The sequence below is a fragment of the Eschrichtius robustus genome, chromosome 13, assembly GCF_028021215.1.
Source record: "Eschrichtius robustus isolate mEscRob2 chromosome 13, mEscRob2.pri, whole genome shotgun sequence".
Taxonomy (NCBI): Eukaryota; Metazoa; Chordata; class Mammalia; order Artiodactyla; family Eschrichtiidae; genus Eschrichtius; species Eschrichtius robustus.
The window spans coordinates 103433201-103459569 of record NC_090836.1 but is presented as its reverse complement, the minus strand read 5'-3'; the positions used below and the strand labels follow the sequence as shown (position 1 = coordinate 103459569).

The 26369-nt window shown below is 55.8% G+C and overlaps 1 protein-coding gene across 1 annotated transcript in view; it reads left to right on the top strand.

The window, feature by feature from the left end:
* The window catches only part of CELSR1 (cadherin EGF LAG seven-pass G-type receptor 1), a 147101-nt gene that overhangs the window by 62036 nt on the left and 58696 nt on the right, over positions 1-26369 (top strand). The window contains exons 3-5 of the mRNA XM_068561993.1: positions 12001-12223; positions 17614-17729; positions 18251-18339. Of these exons, the coding sequence (XP_068418094.1) occupies positions 12001-12223; positions 17614-17729; positions 18251-18339 (428 nt within the window). The remainder of the gene's footprint in view (positions 1-12000; positions 12224-17613; positions 17730-18250; positions 18340-26369) is intronic.

Sequence of the window (26369 nt, the reverse complement as noted above, 5' to 3'; positions counted from 1 at the left end):
TTCCCCAGGGAGAGTGGTCTCCGCTCACGCTGTTGCCCATCGCCCCGTCCTGAGCCCTTTTCCTGATGTGGACAGACAGATGTCTCTTGTCGTGCTCCCAGTGCCTGCAGGGCTGGGGTAACGGGGTGAGACTTCTCTGCTGGGGTCGCCGGGCGCAGCTGGAGGAGGGAGGGTGTGTTAACCAGGGCAACGCGGCTGTGCTGAGTCCAAGCGGCGAATGCAGAATGCGCGTTCTTCCCTCTGGACGTTCATCTGTCCCGGGAACCGTGCCTCCTCCCGGCACCAGGCAGGAAGGGGAATTGGAACCATCGGGGGCTGAGCTGCTGTTTTGCATGGATGATTAAGGTTTTAGTTAGCATTCCGGCTGAGTTTGGACACGTCGCCATTTCAGAGTTGGCACGGTTTCCCTACTAACTGATAAAGTGCTGGGGGCGCCCCTTTCCGGCCTCGCTGCCCACAGCTGCGAGTTTACTTTCCACCGACAGGTTCTTCCCGTGGTCAGCAGGGACCCTCAGCCCGGCCTCCAGGCTTCCATCTTCCCTGGGGTGCAGGGCGTCTCCCACCCCACCCACGCAAGCCCACCCTCTCCAGGAGACCTTCCCAGGCCCTCCCGTGCCCCGACCCTCAGAGAGCCCCATGTCATTAGAACTAAACCATAGTCCTGTGTCTGAGATACTATCCTGGAGCTGGTTCTTGGGACGTTGCAGGACAGATGCCCTGGCCCAGGGGTTTCCGGGTGACCTCTCCCAAAGCCGGGGCCTCCCTGGGTGAGGCGGTTTCCAGGCTGTGTACCGCCCCCAGATCCTGTGGTCTCTGGAGAGAGGCCTGCAGAGGCCCACAAGGGCACAAGGAGGGCCCTGGACAGCCTCACCGTCGGGCCCCAGGACAGCGTGAACCTCCCTCCCACCAGGCCCCCGGCGGATGTTGGCTGGGGCCCAGGCTGCCCCGGGGCGGGACCCTCCACCGTTCTGGGACCCCAGATGTCTCCTGAGCTGCCACCAGCTGTATCCTTCTGAGCCCACATCCTTGGCCGGGAAGGACCCTGCCTTTGCTTTCAGGGGGTTGAGTAGCCAAGATGGGGTTCTGGGCGCTCAGGCCCTGGGGGTCAGCTCGGCGAACTCTCCCCTGGTCACCAGGTGCACCTTTGTCCCAGGCACCCCACGTGCAAGTGTCCGGCCCTCTGGGGGGCCTCCCCCACCGGCTTTGGCAGCCAAGATTTTGGGGTCCACCTGTGTGTGTTCAGTTGGTGCCTCCTGGGTCCTTAGCTGCTGCCCACCGTGGAAGAGAAAGCCCAGGTCTTTGTGGTGTCCTGGGGGACAGAGGGGGCTTTCTCTTCCATGGCTCCAGCTCCGCTGAGGCTTACGGAGTCGCTGAAAGGTGTTAGGGGCGCTGCTTTCTTGGGAGACTGTCCCCAGGAAGAGATTTCTGCTGAGTCTGGCCAGTTTCCGGGGTGTGTTTAGGATTTGTAGTGGTTTCCTGTGACAGCCGGAATAAAAGACCGTAGGCTGGGTGGCTTAACACAGCAGAAATTCATTCTCTCACGGTTCCAGAGGCCAGAATTCTGAAATCAAGGTGTGGGCGGGGCCACGCTCCCTCTGAAGGCTTTGGGGACACGGGGGGGTGGTCCTTTTGTCTCTTCCAGCCGTGGTGGCCTCAGGCTCCCTGGGCTCGTGCCTCCATCCTCACATGGTCTGTAAACTCCAGCTGTTCCTCTTTCATAAGGATTCGCGTGATTGCAGAGGGCCCACCCGGGTAACAAGGAGGGTCTCAGTTCAAGATCCTTAATTTACTCATGTCTTTTGCCACGTGACGTGATAGTCACTCTTTTGCCACATGGGGTGATAGTCACAGGTTCCGGGAATTAGGATGTGGACATATCTTTTAGGAGCCACCGTTTAGCTGACTTCAGGGTTGGTTATTTTCTGTTCCCCCCACCCCCCAATGGACGTGAGGAGAGGGGGGTAGGGAGAGCACCCCCTTTCTGACAGGAGGGGGTCCCCAAGTATGGCTGCGGGCTGGGCTGGGCTGGGCTGGGCTGGGCTGGGCTGGGCTGGGCCGGGCCGTGTACCTGCACCAGGAGTTTGGAAAGCACTGTGATTTTTCAGGTTCTCCGGGTTTCAACCTCTCAGGTGTGTAGGTAACTCTTGACTTACAGCCAGGAGCCGTGGAGAAGCTGGAATCATTTTTTTTGGTGCTGGAATGCATTTTTAATTTATATTTTAGAAAAATGGGTGTGTCGGGGTTCTGGGAATTTGCTTCAAAGACGGTAGTGAAGTCACCCCGAAGCCCCAGCCTGGGGCAGGCCTGCCATGGTCTGGGCTTCCGGCCTCCCCTCCCCGTGATGTGGGCAGGTGTCTGGCCTCTGAGAGGCCCTTCCTGGCAGCCTTGCCCCGTAGGGGAGGGGGCTCCAGGGCCGGGCCAAGAGGTGAGGCAGTCCAGTAACCTTGAAACTCAGAGGCAGAGGGGGAGAGGCTTGAAGGGAGCTGGGGGTGGGGAGCGGGCCAGTGGGGGGCTTGGGTGGACAGATGGGGCCTCCAGGCTCGAGAAGCCAGTTCAGAGCAGGGGGTCATGTGACAGCCCACACACCAGGTGGTCAGCTCAAGAACTTCACAGAATTAGCCGATCTCACCTTGAGCCCGGCCTCCTAGGGGCTAGGCTAGCCCCGGGGCCAGAAACAGAAATCCTGCCTTCAGGGAGGGTTTCCAGCCGGGGAAACTGAGTCAGTGGTCGGGAGCCTGCTCGGGGCACCTCTGCGGGGGGTTAGGTGGGAGGGTGTGCCTAGGCCGTGGGTGGGTGGATGGAAGGGTGGATGGACCGACTTTTTCAGTGTTGAACCTTTTCAGAGACCCTGTCCTTGTCTCTGTGCTCCTTCTGAAGCTTCCAACACAAGCTGTGCGGGCGGATCACTGACTCCGGAGAGTCTAGTTTTTCTAGTTCAAAGCCCTGAGCTGGCGCTTAGGACCAGAAGGCAATTGTCTCTTTATTTATTGAAAAACTGAAGTCATAAAAACCTCTACACTCCCTTCTCTTCCTGGGGCCCGGCCCTGGCCCTCCTCCAGGGCCGAGGGGTTCGGCCTGGCTGTGCTCCCCCTCTTGCTGGCCCCCAGCTCCTCGTCTCCCTCCTCCTCATCCCCCAGCAGCCCCGGCACCTTCTGAAGCGCCTCTTGGCATGAACCAGGTTCACATCGTCATCTCCTGCGTCCCGCCCTGCCCCTCCTCCCCCAGACCTGCCGTGACTGTCACACACACGTGCACACACACCCCGCACCACATATACACGCCACACACAGACACATCACATACCACACACATCACACACACACATATCACATATACACACCACACAGACATACATACACATACCACACACACACACATCACATATACACACCACACAGACATACATCACATCCCACACACACACGCATCACATATACACACCACACAGACATACATCACATACATACACATCTCATACACACACATATCACATATACACACCACAAAGACATACATCACATACATACACATACCACACACATCACACACACACATCACACACCATACACATCACACACACACATATCACATACCATACACATCTCACACACACATACATCACATATACATGCCACACAGACATACATCACATACATACACACACCACACACATCACACACACACACACACACACACACACACACACACACACACACACTCCTGTGCCATCTGCCTTCCCCCTGCCAGGCCCTGCTCCCCACAGGTCTCTCTACAGCGAGGGGTGTTTGGCTGTGCCCCTCCTCCTTCGCAGACCTGACCAGGTGCACACCCATCACCCAGCATCCGGCGCAGCCCCCGATATCCCTGTGCTAATGCTGGGGCCCTTTCCGGGGCCGAGCCGTCTCCACCGCCACGGACGCTCCTGCACAGCCCGGCTCAGACGCTCCCCCGCTCGGGCACTATGTCTTTCCTCCATTTCCCTTATCTTTAAGGAATATCTTGGTTACAAACAAAAAATAGTATTCTTATACCCTATGCCGGGCGTCAGCTTCCGGCCTGTAAGATGGGGGCGTATGAGAGTTCCCACACCAGGGGCTGCGAGGCCTCCTCCGCCCCTGTAACCCTGAGCCGTTATCACAGCCCCCCTGCAGACGAGCCCTTGTTTAAGCTCTGTGAAGCTGGCGCTCCTCTAGGGCGCTTAACGCTCCCCACCCGAGGGTCTGTGGCTTTGGCACTACGGGCTGGGGTTCCTGCTGTCCCCCCATCCCCAGCCCCAAGCCTGGGTGGGACAGGCATCCAGTGACGGGGACGTGCGTGAGGTCGTGGCGGCTGGAGGGGCCTCGGCTCCTGGGAGCTCCTGCTTTGCAGCTACGAATGCCTTTCTATGGGGCGGGGGTCCTCTCCCAGTTTTCCGTGCGGGGTTGTGCGTTGGCAGCCGTGACCGGGAGGCCAGGCCTCAGGTCCTCCTCGGCAGGGGGTTGCAGTGCCACCTGCGTTATTGAGCGAGGCTGTGGGCTTGCTCGGGTGACCCTGATCCTCGGTGGAGGGCGAGGCTGGCAGTCATAATGGGTGGGAGTTGCACAGGGGGAGGGTGGGGGCACCTTCCCCAGGTTTTGAATGGCTCAGAGCAAGCATCTGACTCTAAGCAGGATACCAGGATGCTTGGAATAAATTTGGAAGCCCAACTTTACTTTGAGGATTCCTAGAAGAGGAAAGGTGAAGTTAAATCTTGTTAAGGAAGCGTGTCTGAGAACATTTATTGCATTAAAATAGTGTTTCATGTAAGAGCTGTATATTAAAAAAAAGATACAGGGCTCACTAAATTTGGTCTTAATTATTTGCCTCAAGTAAGATGATTTTAAGAATTAAAAACCATCCTATCACATCTGTTCACAACTCTGAGTTCTGATGCCAGGTTGGCTGTGATGTCCCATGGAAATGGGACTGTGTGATCCGGGCTTTCCCCCGAGGGCTGGCCGTCAGGATCTGCCAGCACAGCCCTGAGGAGAAGATACAGTTAAAGAAACATGTAAGTGGATTACTGTGCAGTTTAGCTGGAGTGGCTGCCACGGAAAGCACCCTGCTAAGGCGCGCACGGGGGCCTGGGGTTGGCCTGAACGAAGGTCCTGGAACCCAGAGACGAGACCCTTTCCAGGGGACCCAGTTCATCTGAAACCTGCATGCTCAGAGTCCTCACTGTCTTTTATTAAAAAGAAAAGAAAAAACATGTTTATCCGTAGAATTAATTCTTCATTCATTAGATCAACAAATTCCCAACACTATTGGAATCAAACCTGTGAATTATGCAGGTTTTATAATTCTGTACAGCATTCATCTTTGGCTTGGAAGGGGGGAGATCCTGGCCTTTTATGACTTCATCTCACAAGCATTCGTCGAGTACCTGCTATGTGCCGGGCGTTTGTCAGGCACCCTCTGTGTGCTGGATATTCTTAGACTTGACCCCCGGACAGACCCTGCCCCTGCCCCTGCCCCAGAGCCTGGGGAGACAGAGGCTGGGGAACAGTTGCACAGCAGGTGTCACCCTGGAGCTGGGATGGGCGCTCTCTGGAGAGGGGAGGTTCTGGGCCCATCAGGGTCTGTCCTGGGTGCCCTGGCCCTGGTCAGGTGGGTGGGCGAAGCCTCCTGAGGGGATGCAGGGTGCCTGAGATGAGGCTACGTCCAGGCACAGGGAAGCCACCTGCAGAGGCCAGCAGAGAGGATGCCAGGCACAGAGAAAAGAAAGGGGGTCACCAGGGGGTGATCGTTGACAGTGGTGAATATGCATGAGTGTGGACCTAGGGGGTCGTCTCCATTAGCCTATTGAATCCCCCAGCCTCCCTCCAAAGAGGGAGACCTTGTGGCCGGCATGAGAGGTGGTGAGTGTGGCGAAGACGGGGCTGGCATGTGGCCGAGGGCCAGGCTCCAAGGTGGAAGGGTCTTTATGGAGCAGCGGGATTGTTTTGAAGCCAGTGTGTGGCCAGGCCAGCATTCTGGAAAGCTCTCTCGGGTGCTCTGTGGAGAAGAGGCAGATCTGTAAGGTGATGAGCAGCTGGCCTGGGTCCAGGGGCCCGAGAGATGGTCGCTGTCTGTGGTTGTGCAGATGGGGGTTGGTGTAGACTGGGGTGCAGGTGGCAGCGCAGGCGAGTGACACGGACCCTGGGGGATGGCACTGGTGGGGACAAGGGAGAAGGGGAGGGGGTGGCTCTGGAGCTCCTGGCCCCCCTCTCTGGGCAGCTGCAGGACCCTCTCCAGGTGGGGGACCCGGAGAACAGGCTTGGCGAGGGAAGACAGGTTTGAAGCCTGGGTTTTCGGAGGAGAGAACAAGGGGAGAAGGGGTTGGATGGCTGTGTGTGGGCCCAGAGGAGGGGCCTGAGGCACGGCTGCGGAGGTGGGGAGCTGGCCCTGGCCCACCGCCCCTTACTGGCCTGGTGGGAGAGGCCGGGAAGAGCATTCCCAGAGGGCAGAGAAACCAGAGCCCGGTGAGTCCCCTGGAGGCTGGGGAATGCAGCCCCACAGGGTCAGGTGCTGCTTCACCTCGGGTCTCCGTGTTCGCAGAGGCCGACATTTACTATGATTGTAACTCTAGGACAGACGTGGAGGGCCGCTAGAGTGGTCGAGTAGTATCACCCCCAGATTCGTGTCCAGAACCTCAGAATGTGACCTCCTTTGGACATAGGGTCTTTCCAGATGTAATTAGTAAGGCTCTCGATGAACAGTAAAATCATCCTGGATTTAGGGTCCACCCTGAATCCAGTGACTGGCGTCCTTATAAGAGAAAGGAGGGGGAGATTTGAGACCCAGGGAAGACGGGGAGCCCCCATCAGCTGGAAGAGGCAGGAAGGCTCCTCCCCTGGAGCCTGCAGAGGGAGTGCGGCCCCGCCCACACCTTCATTCTGGACTTTCGGCCCCCAGAGCTATGAGAGAAAACATTTCTCTTCTTTTTAAGCCACCAGATTTGTTGTACTTGTTACAGCAGTGCCAGGAAACGAATACCGCAACGACCTATTGGAAATGAAAAGATATCTTTTGTGCTTAAAACAAACAACTTCACAGAGACTTAGCTGTATTTGCAGCTGATTTGAAATTGCACGATTGGTTAACTAGAGGAACAGAATAATCCCACACATCATCACGCCCTTTCCACGGGACAGCGGATGCTTTAAGGCAGCTGCCTGAGCTGCGTGGCTGTGGGGAGCACGGGTCCTGCTCTGCCGTCCTCCTGTTCACAGGGGCGGCCTGAGGAACGAGGCTTCCCTGCAGCCGCTGAAAACCACACATGAGCAGAAATACCGTCAGCAAAGTCAAATTCAGGTCTTCGGGAACTGAATGAAGGGTGCTCTGTGTGTGTGTGTGTGTGTGTGTGTGTGTGCGTGTGTGTGTGTGTGTGTGCGCGCGCGCGCACGCACGCGCTCGGGGCCTTCCTTCTCTGGGCCTCGGTAGCAGGTGGCCCTTGAGAGGGCATTGTAGGAGTCCTCAGATGCTGAGGCGGAGGTGGAGGAGTTGAGACTTCCAGTCAACACGAGGGCAGAGCTTGGGAGCTGCTGTGGCCGCACTGGGGGCGTGGGCTGTGCTTTCATCCTGGTGACATTGACCACCTGGGCCGAGCCCAGATGGGCAGGATTCTGGAACACCACAGGCAGAGCACCGTGGGAAGGGGCCGTGCCGGGCCCCCATTTGTTTGCCGTCATGGTTTGGGGAGCACGGCCCGCCCCGTCCTCTCACGGCGGCTTTATTATTTCAGAATGCCCTTGACCTGCCAAGTTGGGACTTGGAAGGCAAACACTCCCAGACGTCACATGTATTTTAAAAGTAGAGATTAAAGAATTTGAAGTGTATGAAGAACAAATACACTTTCAGCTAAGCATTTAAAATTAATGACTAGAATTTAAGGAGGCTGCAGGCTGCCCACCTGGAGAAGACGCCAGAAGCGGGGATTAGCGTGAGAGTGTGTGTGTGAGGGTGTGAATGTGGGGGTGTGTGTCTGTGTGTGCAGGGGTGTACGTGTGCGGCTGAGGGTGTGTGTGAGGGTGTGAATGCGTTTATGGGTGTGAATGCGTGTGAAGACGAGAGTGTGTGAGGCTGTATGTGCGAAGATGTGTCAGCAGCGTGTGACTGGGTGTGAGTGAGGGCACAGGTGTGTGTACACGAGTGTGTATGAGGTTATGTGTGCACATGCGTGTATTTGTGCACAGAGCCTGCCTGGCGGGGTGGCCAAGCCCAGTGTTCTGGGGCCGGCAGGGCACCCTGCTAACCCGGGAGCGGGCAGGGGGGCAGTGGGGGGAGATCAGACGGTTTCCATTGCTGGTGGAGCTGAGAGGAGGGTCTGCAGCCGGGTGGGCCGCCGTCCTTTACCATCTGAGCAGCATGTGAATCCTCTGCTCACAAGGTTCCTTGGGGGCAGCCCCTGCTAGGGGAGAACAGGTGGGTGACCTGGCTGGGCCTTCTGGCCTCTCCCTCCCTGCCCTGCCTGATGGGGAGGAGGGGGTTGAAAAAGAACCCACCTGACCCTGTCCGGCCCTGGGGGTGGGCTTTGCCCTGGGTCCCCGGCCTGGTGGCCCCTGCACGGTTATGTAAGTCAGTAGAGGTCAATGATTGCGACTCTCCTCCCTGTTTTTGAGGCACTCAGACTGGGTTACCTTTGCTTAGCAAGTTGTGCATTCTTGGATGTTGCAACCTGGGAAGGAAGAAGAGGAAGTTCAGATTTGTTTCTGATGCTTGTTATGCTAATTACAGATCAGTTTCACCTGCTCCTCAAAAGGAAGCTCATTCTGAAGCGGCTCCCGTGGAAGGTTGAAAGGATTTTCTTACACCAGTCAATTATTGACCCCTCTAAAATCTGCATGCTTGAAGGTTGGCCTCCCTGAGAAACAGACCCTGAGGCCCGAGATCTGCCTTCTCGGGAGCCACGCGTGGGCAGGGGCAGGGGGCAGGGGTGGGGGGCTCCCAGGGCTGTGCAGAGGAGAGGTTGGGCTGCAATGCAGTGGCAGCAAAAGCCTCTGTGGACCCCGCGTCTCAGCTCTGGAGATACAGTGCCGAGGTGGCTGCACTAGCCCAAGGGGCTGGGCCCCTCCATCTCCACGCTCACCCGTCGCTGGCTGTGAGCTGCCCCAGCAAGGGCTATGCAACCTTGGGTGAGGGATTTCGGGAGGAGGATCTGAGTGCGGAGTCTCAGCTGTGAGCCACCGTCACCCAGCGCTCCAGAACCTTGGTCCTGGAGGGACATGTGGGGTACACCACCGTACCCACTCTTCCACAGCATCTAAGCTTTCTTTTTGAAAATGATGATACGTTTTAGTATCACTATCCAGTTTGTTCAAATTCCCAATTGTCTCATACATGCCTGCTCTGGTCTGAATTGTGTCCCCCCCCCCAAATTCCTAGGTTGCAGCCCTAACTCCACAATGGGACTGTATCTGGAGGTGGGCCCTACAGGAAGTAATTCGGGTAAATGGTCAGGGTGGGCCCTGATCCGATGGGATTAGTGTCCACATAAGCAGAGGCAACAGAAATCTCTGCCTCTTTCTGTGCGCACACACACAGAGGAAGGGCCGTGTGAGGACAGAGTGAGTGGGCAGCTGGGAAGAGAGGCCTCACCAGACCCCAGCCGTGCTGGTACCCTGATCTCGCTGCTACTTCTAGCCTCCAGAACCGTGAGAAATACACTTCTGTTGTTTAAGCCCCCAGCCCATGGTATTTTGTTACGGCAGCCCGAGCACACTGAGACAGTAGGTAATGTATGCACATGGTTCAATATTGAAAAGGCACAGAGGGCATCCAGGGAAGCCCATGTCTGGGGATCCCAGTGACTTTGGGTTCCAGGATGGTGCTGCCGCTTGAATGCACGCTTCTGCGTGCACCGAGGATCCTGGTGCCGGATGTCTCTGGAGCTCCAAGTTTCGTATCTCTTCACACCAGCCTTTTAATAACCTGAGAGCACAAGCATCGCAAAGGAAACATTGATAACTATGACCATATGCAGATAATAACCTTTTTATGTGACTACAAATACATAAATCAGTTGAAAGTTAAACGTAAGCCAGGAGGGAGTTACCACAGAAATGGCAGAGAAGAGTTAATTTCTGAAATTTATGAGGACCTTGTGTAACACAATAAAAACAAGACCAACCATCATTGAAAAATGAACACAGGAATAGTCAGGCAGTTCAGAGAAAGGAAATGGACGTTGCCAATAAAATTCAGGCAGATGTTGAATCTCATCAAAAATTATTGCAGATGAAACACCTCGAAGATTCATTTGTCAGAAATGCAAAATATTTCACAGGTTGAACATACCTTGTGTTGGCGAGGATGTGAGTTCGTGCATCCTTTTGGGGAGGACGGTTTGGAAATATTGGGTTAGCCAAAAAGTGCGGCCGTCAAAATGTCAACTGTGTGTACCTTTGTTTTGATTCATCACTTTTAGGAATTTTCTCGAGAGAGATACTCTTAACACACGCCAAGGATGTATATCAAAAAGTTACCTGCAATAAAAGCGAGCTATAAACAGCCCCGTGTCCATCAGTAGTAGAACAAGAAACATTAGTGATCTAAATTCTGATGGGGTCCTCTTATCGCAGGGGTCCCCAACCCCCAGGAACCGGGCCGCACAGCAGGAGGTGAGCGGCGGGGGAGCGAGCGAAGCTACATCTGCCACTCCCCATCGCTCCCCATCGCTCGCATTACCCCCTGAGCCATCCCCCACTCCCCCCCCCGCCGCCCCTCCCCCATTCACCGTCCATGGAAAAATTGTCTTCCATGAAACCAGTCCCTGGTGCCAAAAAAGTTGGGGACCGCTGCTCTAACTGAATACTGTGCAGCCATTAGGAAGAAAGAGGGGGAACTCCAAGTGCCAACAGGGAGGGTCTCCAAGGTACCACACTGAGCAAACATGCCGGACGGCAGGGGCATCCAGCTCTCCTGATGTTTTCCTGTGGGGACCTGCAAGAAACTGCTGAAGGCTTCCCATGCCGCGCTATTTGCACAGTGATTTCTTTTTTTTTTTTTTAGTATGCGATGTAGTACTTTTATTTTAAAATGCGTGCATTTAAAAGTCAAAAACTGGTGACACACATTGGTGGGAGCTGGGGAGTTTCCGGTGGTCGGTCTGCGGGTCTGTGGGTGGCTGGCAATGTCCACCCGGTGACAGAGGCAGGTCCGGGCTGTGTCCCAGGGAGCGAGGATCACCCAGTCAGACCCCTGCTGGCTGCCGCGGTGGGCACTCTGGGTCTGACTGGCCTCGGGGGGGTCAGCTTGGGCTGCCTGATCAGTTTCTATGGGGAAGCTTCCAGAACCTTCCTGGCGTGAGGGATTAGGCCACAGGGAGGACGTTGGAGCACAGTTGGAGGCCAGTGGGAGGAGCAGACATGATTAAAGACGAACTGGAATCCAGCGTTGCCCGGCCGGGCAGTGGGGGAGGGAGGAGGCCACACAGGAGGCCCTGGGCCAGAGTGACCCTGGCCTCCCGAGTCTCCCACGAGGCCCGGAGGTGGCCAGCCGTCATGCGGGCAAGCGTGCGGGGAGGGCACGAGGCCTTCTCATCATCCTCACTATTTCTAGGTGATTCTCTCATAAGGGAGCCAGGCTCAGCCAGCTGGGGGGTCAGAAAGGGATTGGATGCCCAGAAGTGTTCACAGCTGCACGTTCCCCTGGTCCCCCCACTCCCCCGAGGGCGGGGACCCCGGCAGGCCCGGGACAGGGACAGGGTTGGAGTAGCTCGGCCACCTGGTGCATTCGGCCGAGGAGCCCCCGGGGGTGCTTACTGGGAACCCGCTGCCCCGCCACCCTTAAGACGGCCCATCGGCTGCTGGGTGCCCTCAGGCCAGCGGGAACGGCACACGTCTGATTGCAGCCCGACTCCAGCGTGGTTCCCAGAGGCCTCAGGTGCCCCCGGGTTTGGGTCTAGCAGCTGGTTCTGCAGTGGCGTTTGCAGCCTGGGTGGGGGCAGTGCCCCCCTCCTCCCGGCAGGCCACCGTGTGACCTCCTCGCACCCTCGTCCCCCAGGTGAGCACTGCGAGGTGAACGCACGCTCCGGCCGCTGCACCAACGGCGTGTGCAAGAACGGGGGCACCTGCGTGAACCTGCTGATCGGCGGCTTCCACTGCGTGTGCCCCCCCGGCGAGTTCGAGAGGCCCTACTGCGAAGTGACCACCAGGAGCTTCCCGCCGCAGTCCTTCGTCACCTTCCGCGGCCTGAGGCAGCGCTTCCACTTCACCGTGGCCCTCGCGTGAGTCCCTGCGCGTCCCCGCGACCCCTCCTGTGGTTGGAGGTTAGGGAGGTGGCCTTGTGTCTCCGCGCATCCCTCCGTCCTATAACAACAACACCCGTCCACTGGGGCCTGAGAGTCGAGCCACCTTGGCCAGCGCTGGCTGTAGGACCGGCCACTTAATTTGTAGGACCCCATGCACATTGAGGATATGGTTCAAAAATTAAGAATTTCCAGCTGGTGACAGCAGAGCATTAGCAGGTGTGGCACCCTGTTTGCCCACCCAGCTCACATGCCCATGAAGCCGACCCCCGGCTGCCCTGGTCCTACTCACCTGCCACCACGTGGGCACCCCTGCCACCCAGGTGGCCAGAAGGTGGAGGGAAAGGGCCCAGCAGGCTTGGGAATGAGACTCAGCGTAGGCTCCTGCTGTGCCACCAGTTTGCTGGGAAACCGCGGGCGGGCGGCCTCACCCCTTCCCGCCCTGGTTCTTTAACCCATAACAGGAGGAAGCAGGCTGACTGTGTGCTGTGGCCATTCTTTTACTTTTGCATCTTTTTCTCCAAGAGAATTTAAATTTAATTTAACTTTTAAAAATCTGTCGTTTCCGTTGTAAAGACTTCTATCAAGTTCACCTTAGTAGTACAGGGTGTATTTTGTATTTGGTCAGCGTTTAGGGGGCCCATTAGGGGAATGCGGCATTCTGTGTCCCCCAGAACAAGATGCTCCTCTGAGCTGCCCTTTGGAGAACAGGGCATCTCGGGGAGGGGTGGGGCAGACTTCTCTCCTGGGGGTGCCCCCCCCCCCCGAGCAGGTGAGGGGTGCGGTGCAGCCAACAGGCGCCGCGTGGTGCTGATGTGAAATCCCCCCGGGCAGTCCTCCTCCATCTCGCCCCCCCTCCCATCTCGGTCATGTCCTGTGAGTCCCTTGACCTCGTGTCTCCCCTGCCCGCCACTGTTCTCCCAGTTCCCAGCACTTTGGCCTGGGCCACCGGCCTCTCCCCCGTGGAACAGCACTGGTGGCGTCTGCTCTCAGCCTGAGTCAGGTGGAACACTGTCCGACAGTCCTGCCGGGCCTGCCTGCCACCTGGGGCAAAACCCAAACTTCTTAATAGGGCACAGGGTGGCCCCCTGTGTGCTGACCCCTGGTGACCCCCGATTCTGGCACCTCGCATCCTGTGACATGGCCACCCTCACCTCGTGATTCTCTGGACCTGCCCAGCCTTGCACAGGCATTTCCTCGGCCCCTCCTGCCGGCCTGCCCGACTGCTGCCGCTTCCTTCAGGAAGCCCCCCTGACCCAGGCGGGCCATACCTGCATTCCAGCTCCGGCTGGACGTCTGGTCACTGCCTGCTTGTCTGCTGCCTTCAGCCTTTGATGTTCCTGCTTGCAGGATCAGGCCGCCGTCCACCCTGACTGCCCCTAAAGAAAGGTCCAGATGAGGGCAGTTGGGTAACATGGGGGCTTGAGTCATTGGCGGGTTTTCTACATTGCGGCTCAGATCTTTTTGCTCTAAACCCATCCTTCATACTGGATCATTGGTTGGGGGTGTGAACTCATGCCAGATTTCCTGATCCTGATTTTTTTTCCTGGTTGTCAGATGATTTGATTGGGCTAAAGTCTCCAAAGCAGATGCATGTCCTTTTGAAACCTTTAAACGGCCACACGGGCTCCCTGGCTGGTGTTTCCGGGCTTCTGCCCCAGGATTGCTGTGCCTGCGCTCATCACTGTGCTGAGGTCCAGCTCTCTCTCTGTGCCTGTCCGCCCACTGGCCCGAAGCTCCTCAGGGGCTTTTTGTCCTGTGTCGTGACACCCAGGCGCCCAGGCGAGCAGCTAGCTGGTAGTTCCACTCTCACAAAGCACGAGCGCCCATGCTCCCCGCTGTGGCCCCAAGACGTTGGCCGGGGGGCTCCCGCTCTCCCAGAGGAGGGGCTCTTCGGCCCGGTGGGGGGTGGGAGGGGGTTGAGTTGCAGAGGGAGAACATTCCGGGCATTCTGAGTGGCCTGGAGTGTCTGCTGGGAGCTCTGCAGAGGCAGGCAGACCCCTGCACCCACTTTGGCCTGCTTCAGCCCCTCGGTACATTCTTGGGCTCGGACATCTGTGTGGGGTGCAGACGGCGTCCTCTTGGAGGACGTTCTGTTCAGGGAGACTGGTCCCTGCTGAAGTACCTTCTGGGCTCTGCCCGACTCATCACAGACTTCAGCGTGGATCCCTCAGAGGCCGCATTCGGGTTTTGTGCTGGCCCTGCCCTGGCACCTCACCTGTCAGGCCCATTTCCTTCTCGCAGGAACCCTGAGAGCTGGTATCACTGTTCTCCCCATCTCGCAGGTGAGGAAACTGAGGCAGAAAGGTTGAAAAACGTGCCCAAGGTCATAGGCTGTCCGGTGGGACCCCCAGGCCCTGCGTGTAACCTGTGCTCTTAATCTCCCGCCCCCTGGCCCCCGCCCCCGTAAAGGATACGGGCCCAGGGCCACCTTGTCCTGATCTGCAGGTGTTTCCCACGTTCTGCCCTCTTCCTGAATTTCCCTTGGAGACCAGCTTTAATAAAATAGCAAGAGCAGCTGTCACCCGTGGAGCCCGTGTGCATGCCGGGCGCCCTGCTCATGGCTCTGTTTCTTATCCTTAGAACATCACCCCCTTTCCCGGGAACTTGGAGGAGGGAGGGGTGGGAGATACAGCTCCGGTTGGCCCCCTGGGCCCGGCTGCAAGGCTGCAGTACTGTTTGATTCTAAGAGCAGTTTTAAGGTTTGGGCCATTTGGGCCGCTGTTTTAGGGTGACTGCCCACATTTTGGTACACGGTTCAGGGCTCCACCCCGCCCTGTAAAACGGCTGGTGAGGCTCCCTCTCCAGGGGTGTTGTGAGGACTCGCGTGAGCTGGCACTTGCTGTGGCCCACCCCCGTTTCTCTCGCTGCACCTCTGCGCCAGGCCCTGGTCCTGGCCTGCCTGCTCCCAACACCATGTCCCCGCCCTCTGCCCCTAAGCCCTGTGCTCAGGAGACCACCACGTGGGCACAGCCTCCAAAAGGAGGGCCCCTCGTTGGGACCCCTGGCCACTCTGTGTCCCACGTGGCTGGAATGTTGAGAACAGAAGGCTTCTGTGCGTGTCCGCCCCCCAAATCAAAGGTGCTCTGTGTCTTCTGGCAAACAGGTCGATGGCGTGCGGTTTTGGTGTCTACGTGGCCATAGCCACCCACCAGCTGGGTGTGGCCGGCAGCCCTCTGTCATAGGCAGTGCAGTGAGTAAGCTGCAGGAGGCTGACCTGAAAGGTGACCAGAGTCCTGGTGCGGGGGGGGCCCGTGGACACAGCGGCCGGCAGACATGCTGGAAACCAACAAAGGAAGTCTGGTGGCTCCAGACTCAGAGAAACTAAAGAACAGTCGTGTTTAATTAAATGTCCACGTAATGTAGCGTATGTCCCCTTGCTTGTCAAATCTAGTATTTTAGATGCTCACGTGTGACAACAATTTATGGACGATTTCCGATACACCTGATGATGGCTAAAAGGTCGGGGCCGAGGCCAAATCAGGGAGTTTAGCTTCAAAAGCAAAATCATAGAAAGCCCCCCCAGAACCTGGGCAGGAGAACGGTTCCGTGTCGGGGCTGCGGTTGCTCTGGGGCAGGGCCGGGAAGAAGTTGGGCCTCCTGCCTCCTGACGGGCGTACTGTGAGAAAGGTGGGCTGGGGCACCGGCCCAGGGCTTTTGTTTCAGGTGGTTTCTTTCGAAGCTGCTTCTCCTCTTTCTAGTTTCTGTTTGCCAAGGGCCTGGGCTCCTGGCGCCTCAGCTCCCTGGTGCCCGCCTCCTTATCCCCATCCTTTGTTCTCCCTCTTCCCCTGGCCCCTCACCAGGCCTCGGCTTCTGTTTCCGGCCTTTCCCCTTTTTACTTGTGCTGTTCAGACCCTCCCTGTGGCCCTGGGTCCCATCATTAGATCGTCCGTTCCCAGCAGTGCATGGTGCCTGCCCGGAGGACCATTTCAGCACTGACCCCCACCCTGTACCAGCTCCCACCTCGGTCCAAAGAGAAACCCACAAGAGTGAGACCCCCCAAAGGGAAGTGAGCCTGGGGTCGAGTGCATCCCCGTCTTAATTCAGCTCTTCTACCTGCTCACTCCACACCCGGAGCCTCCACTTTGCCGTGCAGGTATTTTTTCTTTAGAGTTTGTCATCAGTACTTGCTGACTTCTAAACCGAGGGGATGCAAGGTCTGGGCGGGAAATGTCAATTTTATGTAACTCAAGGGAGAGGCTAGGGTCACATGCCTGAGTCTGGTTCTGACAGACTCCTGCCGCATGAAAATGGATAAACCAACCTGGAATCAAAGGGAAGAATTTCCCGCACCTAATCTCCGGTGAGAGAGACATCCGGCTAGCTCAGGAGACAGTCCCGAGTTCACTCTGGAGGTTTGCGGGTTCTCCATAACCAGGGCGTCGAGGAAGCCTTGTGGTGACTTGGTGTGTCGGGGACCCTCGGGTCTGATGGAAAAGGCTTCCTCAGGGGGTGGGAGAAGGATTTCTGAGGCTGTTTGTCTCTTGTCAGAGTAAGTGGTTTTTTACTCCGGGTGCTTCAAGTCTGACAAGTCTTTCGTTTTCACGCGTCTGTTGGTTCACCGTGGGCCGCCATCCGTCCGTGGATTCAGCACATCGGTATCAAGCGCTTGTGTGGACCAGGTCCTGTTTTGGTCTCGGGGATGCAGCAGTGAACGGGAGTCATCATCTGTCCCCTTAAAGGATCATGTGTTCTTATAAACAAACAAATAAGCAGGATAATTTCAGAAGTAAGATGAGTGGTGTGATAGCCTGTAGGGTGAGGGGCACAACTTAGATAAAGTGAGTTGGGGAAAGCACAGTCGGAGTGACATCTGGGAGATCTGCAGAGCCAGGGAAGATCACTCCCCACTCGGGGGAACAGCAGGTGCAAAGGCCCGGGGGCAGGGAAGAGTGTAGGGTTTGGGAGCAAAAGGACGCGTGGTGGTGGAGACGAGGGGCATAGGCCCTGAGGTGGTGATCAACACCCACATCCCTGTGCCCTGGGGCATGTACGTGGGATGTAGGCACTGCCTGTGTTTACTGTCCAAACATTTCCAGTTGGTATAGTGGCTGTGTCATCCTTCTAGAGCACCGTGCGAATGGAATCTTTTCACCTGTACAGGTTGTGGTAAGCAAAGTGCCCCCTGGAATCTGCTTTGCTCCTTCCAGAAGAGAACATCGCTAATCAGGTTTTATGGGCTGTCCACTCCTGATGTGAAAAAAAGAGTCCTGGGGACCAGAGTCTTTGCCGAGTGCACTCACGCTCTTGCCCACTCTGGCCGGGCTTGTCGCCCTGGGCAGCCTCTTGTTCCCCCACCTGCAGGCCACCTGCAGACCTTCCACCCCGGGCTCATTCACTGTGTGACGTGCTTCCCCTTGCCCCCCCAGGTTTGCCACCCAGGAGAGGAACGCCCTGCTGCTGTATAATGGCCGCTTCAACGAGAAGCACGACTTCATCGCCCTGGAGATCGTGGATGAGCAGGTGCAGCTCACCTTCTCGGCAGGTAAAGCCTCCTGCACAGGACGGAGCCACCCTCGGAGCACGTCCTGGGCCCTTGGTTGGTTAAAACCACCCCATCGGGACTTCCCTGGTGGTCCAGTGGTTAGGACTCCATGCTTCCATTGCAGGGGGCGTGGGTTCGATCCATGGTCGGGGAACTAAGGTCCCGCATGCCTCATGGCACTGTCAAAAAAGCAAAATACCACCCCATGCTGTGCAGCGCCGTCAAGCGTGCTGACCCACTGATTCCCTGGTTCTCCATCTGGGAATCCGTCCTGTGGGAGAGATGCAGAACGCACAAAGATGTTCATTGCAGCGTTGTTTATAAGACACAGCTCAAATTTCCAAAAACTAGGGAATCATTGAAGTGTGCTTCTGCCTCTGTAGGTTGAAAATATTGACAAAGCCGTTAAAAATGTTTTCCCGGTGGTTGGAAAGAACATTCGTCCAGGCTGATGGAAGGACTTTTAGCCTTAGTGGTCTGTTCACCTCTCTGTTCTCTCTGGACCTCCCCCTGCCCCGCAGGTGAGACCACGACGATGGTGGCGCCACAGGTTCCTGGGGGCGTGAGTGACGGGCGGTGGCACTCGGTGCAGGTGCAGTATTACAACAAGGTAGGACCGGCGCCGCCCCACCCGACCCCCAGCCCGGGCGGCCAGTGGAGGGGGCCCTGGCAGCTTTTTGGTCTTTAGACATTTATACTCCGAAATTTCAATAAATATGCTGGTTGAAAAAGTTATTTAGGAAATGAGCATTTGTTGAGGGTCTGTGTAAAGATACCCAAGCCCTGCGCTGGGGTGGATACTCCCCCAGGGAGGGCTGGGCGGGGAGACTCAGGGATCCCAGAGTCCTACACGGGGAAAAGGACGTAGAAAGAGCTTATTCATTGCAGCTGCCTCGGCCGAGTCATTACTGGTGGCTAAAATTCCAGGCCATTCAAACTCTGTTTGAAGCCCAAAAAGCCCAAATCGTCCACTCTTACCTGGATGAAACCTGAGAGTCAGAAGGCTCCCGTAGGAAATGCTGTGAAGGTCTGGGCGTTTTGGGGGGTTTCCTTTCATTTTGCTGTTTATTGGCTTGTAAGGAAACTCCTTGGCGGTTTTTGCATCAGCATGCCCCGCTTTGCATCGCTGTGGTGCTTTCCGTAGTCGCTGTGGTTTTCGCAAACCGCTCTTCTCCTTCCTGGGAAACTCCAGGGTGCCTCCTGCTATTGAGCCCCGACCCAGGCCTCCACAGGGCTTGGGCCTGGGCTTGGCTGGCAGACAAGGGGTCCTCCCTCTGTAAGAGATACACCCGTGGAGGAAGGGTGCTTTTTGTCTTTCACGTCTACTGCATTTCAGCTTTTTGACACAGTGGTAATGGGCGACCTCTCCCACCACTTGGGCCTGAGGTCTGTGTCATACAGACCCCTTCCTGTCGCCGTCCTTCCCCTAGTCTGTCCTCAGCCATCGGCGCCCTCTGCCTCCTGTTTACATATGGCTCACCCTACACGTCTCATATCTCCATCACCCGAAATCCTTGGGTCCCCAGCAGTGATCACCCGCACGGTGACCGTGGTTTTTGTCCCCAGTCTGTGGGCGGGAGACGCCCCTGTCGCCCAGCCCAGGACAGAGGCCGGGTAGGTTTTGACTCGGGTGTGGAACTCTGCGCAGTATTTGGGATGAGGGCAGCGAGAGGTTCTGGAGGGGTCAGGGTGCAGATCTGAAGCGACGCGGGGGCTGGTGCTGCTCTCAGGATTCTGGGGACCAAGCAGAGAGCGTTCGCAGTGCCTGGGACGGGGTCTGGGCTACCGCAGCCCCCAGGACAGCCTGCCGCCCTCATTCCTGTTAGCCCCCTGGGGCCGTGGTCTCGGCTGTGCTCGGCAGTGCTTGATGCAGGGCCGCGTGAGCCAGTTAAGGAGGTGGGGTGGGGAGCGGGGGACGGACCAGAGGAAGACAGCGCGCCTCCAAAGACACACGTGCAATTTCCTAGCTGCCCCGCCTCAGGCGCTGGAGTCTTCTGCTGCAGCTGTGCCCCTATGGCTGTTTGGGACAATTAGGAGCCAGTGTGAGGTGCACCCACCTGCTGCCCGCCTGGAGCAGCCTTGCGTGGCCGCTGTGCGAGACAGTGGGTGCCGTGGGACCCTCAGAGCCTCGCCTCCTGCTGAGCTCCGGGGGGCTCGAGGATGGGATGGACACACAGCTTGGGTTTTTCTTTCACGGCGTCTTAACCCACGCGACGTCCTTTCCCCAGTTGCTACCCGTGGGCCTCTCTCACCCTAGAGGACAGAGGGGCCCTCCGGACTCCCCCAAGTGAATTCTTCTGCCCCTACAACCTGCTCGAGGTCAGGTGGTTTCGGCCCCTTCTTTCTGCCCTGGAGACAGTCTCCCCCGCAGCCATTCTCTCACGATGAGGCAGCCGAGGGACAGCAGCTCTCAACTGCGCACAGGTACGAAGACTGTGCCCCAGCATCCTGGAGGGTCACGAGCCCCGAGGCCAGGACCACGCCCTGTGAGCCTCTGTGTCCCCATAGCACGGGGCACAGTCCCGCTGAGCGCAGGAACTGTTGCATCTGATGTCGGGGCCTGGATCTGCTCCAGCCAGCAGGACAGCGGACGGACCCCCGATTCCTCTGTTCACATGGTCGGGATGGCTGTCCCATGTCCGGGCAGGACCACCAGGCAGATGTGTCGGCAGCAGAGCTCCTGCGAGGCTGGCCCCTCCTGGGCCAAGGTTGGGGACAAGGGGTCAGTGGTTTTCTGGCTCAAACACATTCGGGCTTTTGTCGGGACGTTGCACACGCCCTCGAGTGGAAAGAAGGAAAAGTAAGAGTTGGCAATGGACGCTCTCACCTGCCCGCTGCTCTGGGGCAGGTGCCTGCCACGTGGCAAGGATGTCGTGCCCCACGGTCTGGGCTTCGCACACCTCTGAGCTCTCAGCCTCTGGCCTCCTCCCCGTGCCAGCAGGGCCGGGACGTCAGGGATGGGCAGTCGGCTGTGCGCTCGGCAGGGTGCAGGCCAGTCGGGATGGGCCGAGGGGACCCTCCGGGGCCCATGCTCCACGTCAGGGAAGCAAAGGACGCACACGTGGTGCATTTTCCTTCCTGCTTGTATGGGAAACGCATCTCCCAGGGCCGGCTGAAGACTTCGGGCTTCGGGGCTGTGTCAGCCTTGGTTGCCCACCAGAGCACCTGCACGTGGCGTGTTCCAGAGTCACCTGCCGATGGCTGAAGCAGCAGCCTGTCACAGCTGAGCAGAGACAGAACCTCTGGCTCCGCCAGCCCTGCCCAGGTCCGGAGGCATCCATCATTCTTGACCGTCGTCAGGCACGCGGGAAGCATCACGAGGGTCTGCTCGCAGGGACCCTCCAGGGAGCACCGAGGAGGCAACTCGCTCCTAAAGGGCCCCCGGGATGCCCCCGGGAGAAGGAAGGAGGAGCCCACGTGAGAGAACACGCTGTGTCGGTGCATCACGGCCACCCACCGCTTCCGTTCCCAGGGCCAGCCTTTCAGCGGCACCTGAAGCAGACCCTCAGCGCGGGATTAGGCCTTTCCCCTGCTGCCAGCTCAGCTATTTCCTCTCCTGCCCTCGGCTGTTTGATGGAGGAAACCAGGCAGTTTGCAGGTAGACCCTGAGGCCCCCCTGCTGTGGTTTCCCTCATCACACAATGGGAAGTGCCCGAAGTGCTCTGGAGTAGGGACATGGGTCTCCTGGGAGCTTTGTGTCTCAGGGCCCGAGGCACTCACGTGTCCAAGGGCCCAGGGCGGGGCTCGGCAAGGGGCGAGCAGGTTTGGAGGGGGGCGTGGGGGCAGTGCGTGGGGCCCACGTCAGGGTGCGCGGCCAGACGGATGGGAAGGAGGGCAGCGCTGGAAGTGGTCCGGGAGGGGCGCGTCGCTCTGCTCTGCAGGCACCTGTTGTGTCATCCACGTCGTGTCTGGTCCTTAGAGTGGGTCCTGTGTGGGAAACCTCTGGGGCCCCTTGGACCCTCCCCAAGTCTTCTGGGGCCCAGGAGCCTGTCTGGGCTATTTTACCAGTCACCCCCGCCACGCACACACACCCAGGAAATAGGTGGAAACCTCACCAGGATGGTCCCAGGAGGGTGTATCACCGAAGGGGCGCAGGGTGCGGGGCACCCATGATGGGCAGTGCAGGACCCGGGGCTGTGACAGCCCTGAGGCCGAGAGGAACCAGGGGAGAGGGCAGAATGGAACCCAGATAGGAGGGGTCATGGAGAGAAGCCACCCGTGCAGAGAAGCAACCTCCTGACGGCTCTCCCCGCCCTCTCTTCCATTTCCTTAGGCTCCCCAGTGGCCAAAGGCAGCCAGAAATCAGAGAACAGGGCCGCTTGATGTGGTCGCTGTGGGTTGGTGCCCCCAGGCAGGGAGCCGGGCAAAGTCAGTTTACTTTTTTTTCCTGCTTGGTGGCATTTGAAGCGGGAAGGTCTGGTGGTATAATTCACCTTTGGTGGAGCCCAGGTGCCCGCTGGGGCTGGGCGTTTTCCTGGGAAGGTATTTTAAAGGCGGATGCTTTGCAGAAACATGTCGAACTCCGTCAAGCGCAGATGGAACCCAGAGCCCCGCCGCCCACACCTACCCCTGGAGGTTTGGGGAGGATTTGGAGGATTTGTGGTCATCACTTCGTCGCAGATGTGCTTTTTTTTCCCAAGGCTATTGTGCACGATAGGTAAACATTTCCCCTGCCAACTCGCAAAAGAGTGAATGCGCCTGATGCAAGAGTTTGTGCAGGTTGTTGTGAGATGATAGTTTTGTGTAGATCGTTCTAAAATGATTTCTTTGCAGTTGGAACTCAGGTTTGGCGGTAGTCAGGGCTCTTCGGGGTGTCTGCCCTTTCCCCTTGCCCTTCGGCGTCAAAATGTTTGGTGTAGAGACCCTGGGGGCCGTGGGGAGGGGGAGAAGCACCCTCCTGTGGAAGCATCTATAATGTGGCATCTCCGCTCTTCCTGGGGAGGACGCCTGAGAGGACAGTCACTCACTCACTGAGTGCCTATTGTGTGCCCGGCGGGGCCCTTGCCCTGGGCGTCTGGAGGGATTACCTGGAGGCCCTCACCTTGTCCGGGAGCCCAGCTGGGCCTCGGGGATGCTGACACGTCATCCAGGATCCTGGGCGGGGCCTCGGCAGGCGGCCTGTTCTGGTTTGAGCGATTCTGAGATGACAAGGGTTGTCTTTGGTCCAGCGCTGAAAGCATCTTCGTGAAGCGAGAGCCCCAGCTGAGCCGCTTCTCTCGAACGTCAGCATCCTCTGAGATCACCGAGCAGAGCATCCCAGTGCTGGAGATACCCGTGACCTTGGGGAAGGGGCCACTGGTACAGGTTCGTTAGGGACTACTCTGCCCCGGCTGTACTTCAGACCTGGCTTGTTCAAGTCATTCATAACCTCTTGGGTCTGTGTCACACACTGTATTCCAGGGGTTCCAGGGAAGTGGGCTGTGCATGGGGTGGTGCAGAGGGATGTGATCCACCACACCCTGGGGTCGGAGGGGGTCTCCCTCTGCTTCCACCAATGTTCCAGAAAACTCAAGGGCCTCCACTCAGAATCTTGTTTCAGGCTGGTCTTGATGAAAGTTCTCCTGGGGTCCTGTAGACCTGCTGTGGTTTATGTGGTCCTCTGGGCGTGGCTGCCTGGCCTCCCTCGTCACTCCCTGCAGCCCTTCCTTCATGCCTTTGTTCATTCATTAATACATGGAGCAGTTATTGACTGCCTGCTGTGTGCCAGGAACTGTTTAGGGTACGGGGATTTACAGAAGACAAAAGAGATAAAACTATTGCTGTCCAGGAACTGATGCTCCAGAGGACGTGGAAGGGGTGGCGTAGGGAAGAGGAGAAGGGGAGAGGGAGAGAGAGAGAGTGAGAAGGAGACGGAGATAGAGAAAGAGAGGGAGGGAGAGGGAGAGAGAGGGAAAGAGGGAGGGAGGGAGGGAGAAGGGTCATTTTACCCACAGAACTCTGGATTCTTTTAATAAAGAAAGGTATTTAGTTGCACAATTTGTATGGATACACAAAAGACCCCGAATAGCCAAAGCAATCTTGAGAAAGAAAAACGGAGCTGGAGGAATCAGGCTCCCGGACTTCAGACTATACTACAAAGCTACAGTAATCAAGACAGTATGGTACTGGCACGAAAACAGAAATATAGATCAATGGAACAGGATAGAGAGCCCAGAGATAAACCCACGCACCTATGGTCACCTTATCTTTGATAAAGGAGGCAAGCGTATACAATGGAGAAAAGACAGCCTCTTCAATAACTGGTGCTGGGAAAACTGGACAGCTACATGTGAAAGAGTGAAATCAGAACACTTCCTAACACCATACGCAAAAATAAACTCAAAATGGATTAAAGTCCTAAATGTAAGGCCAGACACTATCAAACTCTTAGAGGAAAACATAGGCAGAACACTCTATGACATAAATCACAGCAAGATCCTTTTTGACCCACCTCCTAGAGAAATGGAAATAAAAACAAAAATAAACAAATGGGACCTAATGAAACTTAAAAGCTTTTGCACAGCAGAGGAAACCATAAAAAAGATGAAAAGACAACCCCTAGAATGGGAGAAAATATTTGCAAACAAAGCAACTGACAGAGGATTAATCTCCAAAATATACAAGCAGCTCGTGCAGCTCAATATCAAAAAAACAAACAACCCAATCCAAAAATGGGCAGAAGACCTAAACAGACATTTCTCCGAAGAAGATATACAGATTGCCAACAAACACATGAAAAGATGCTCAACATCACTAATCATTAGAGAAATGCAAATCAAAACTACAATGAGGTATCACCTCACACCGGTCAGAATGGCCATCGTCAAAAAATCTACAAACAATAAATGCTGGAGAGGGTGTGGAGAAAAGGGAACACTCTTGCACGGTTGGTGGGAATGTAAATTGATACAGCCACTATGGAGAGCAGTATGGAGGCTCCTTAAAAAACTAAAAATAGAACTACCACATGACCCAGCAATCCCACTACTGGGCATATACCCTGAGGAAACCATAATTCAGAAAGAGTGATGTACCACAATGTCCATTGCAGCACTATTTACAATAGCCAGGACATGGAAGCAACCTAAGTGTCCATCAACAGATGAATGGATAAAGAAGATGTGGCACATATGTACAATGGAGTATTACTCAGCCATAAAAAGAAATGAAATTGAGTTATTTGTAGTGAGGTGGATGGACCTAGAGTCTGTCATACAGAGTGAAGTAAGTCAGAAAGAGAAAAACAAATACCATATGCTAATACATATATATGGAATCTAAAAAAAAAAAAAAATGGTTCTGATGAACCTAAGTGCAGGACAGGAATAAAGACACAGACGTAGAGAATGGACTTGGGGACACAGGGAGGGGGAAGGGTAAGCTGGGACGAAGTGAGAGAGTAGCATGGACATATATACACTACCAAATGTAAAATAGATAGCTAGTGGGAAGCAGCTGTGTTGCACAGGGAGGTCAGCTCGGTGCTTTGCGACCACTTACAGGTGTGGGATAAGGAGGATGGGAGGGAGACGCAAGAGGGAGGGGATATGGGGATGTATGTATACATAGGACTGATTCACTTCGTTATACAGCAGAAACTAACACAACATTGTAAAGCAATTATACTCCAATAAAGATGTTAAAAAAAAAAAGAAAGGTACTTAGAAACCAAGATTCAGGTGCTAGATATGCTCATTGCCCCTAGGGTGTCTCACTCCCAATCTCTCACTGGGCAGAGCTAGGACATGGATGTGTGTGTATATGTATGTATAGGTATGTGTGCATGCTCATATATACACGTACTGAACTTCATATTTATTTCTATCTCTACTTATTGAAAACCTTGAATTCCATTCCAGCACTACAGAGTCATTCTAGTTTTTTCCCTTTCCATATTTGTAAATCTTTTCTTGCTCAGTGAGAAACCTTGTTCCCATTATCCTCAATATAGTTATTTATTATCTCAATCCACCGTTATTTAAACAGTCTGCCAACCCCACCGTTCCACCACCTCACTTAGCTGCTATCCTCAATCACCCTCGGCCCTCACCAGGCTGCCTCCCTGCTGCCCTTCTCACTCAGCCTCAGCCTTGTGAGCTGCTACCTCTCTCAGCCCTGAATCTGTTGACTGACTCCAGCAGGTGCTGGGAAAAAGGGGCCTTCGTAGAGACTTGACTGAAGTATTCAATTATTCAGAAAAGGGAGGAAGGAAGTTTGTTTAAAATTTTTTTAATTTAAAAGGAATGAAATACGAAATACCAAAATATGTGGGATGAAGGTAGAGCAGTGCTCAGAGGGAAATTCATAGCATTACATACTTATATTAGAAAAGAGAATAAAGCCTCAAGTCAATAATATGAGTTCCCACCTCAAGAACTTCCAAAAATAAGAACAAAATAAACCCAAAACAAGTAGATGGAAAGAAAGAATAAAGATAAGAGCAGAAACCAGTGGTTTTTAAAACAGGAAAAAACCAGAAAGGATCAACGAAACAGAGCTTTGGGAAAATCAATAACGTTGTCAAACTTCTAACAAGACTGACCATCCCCCCCGCCCCCAAAAAAAAGAGAGAAGACAGATGACTAGTATCAGGAATAAATTCTCAGTTCCTCAAAAAACACAACCAATGTGAAATAAATAATTCAAATAACTACATTACTA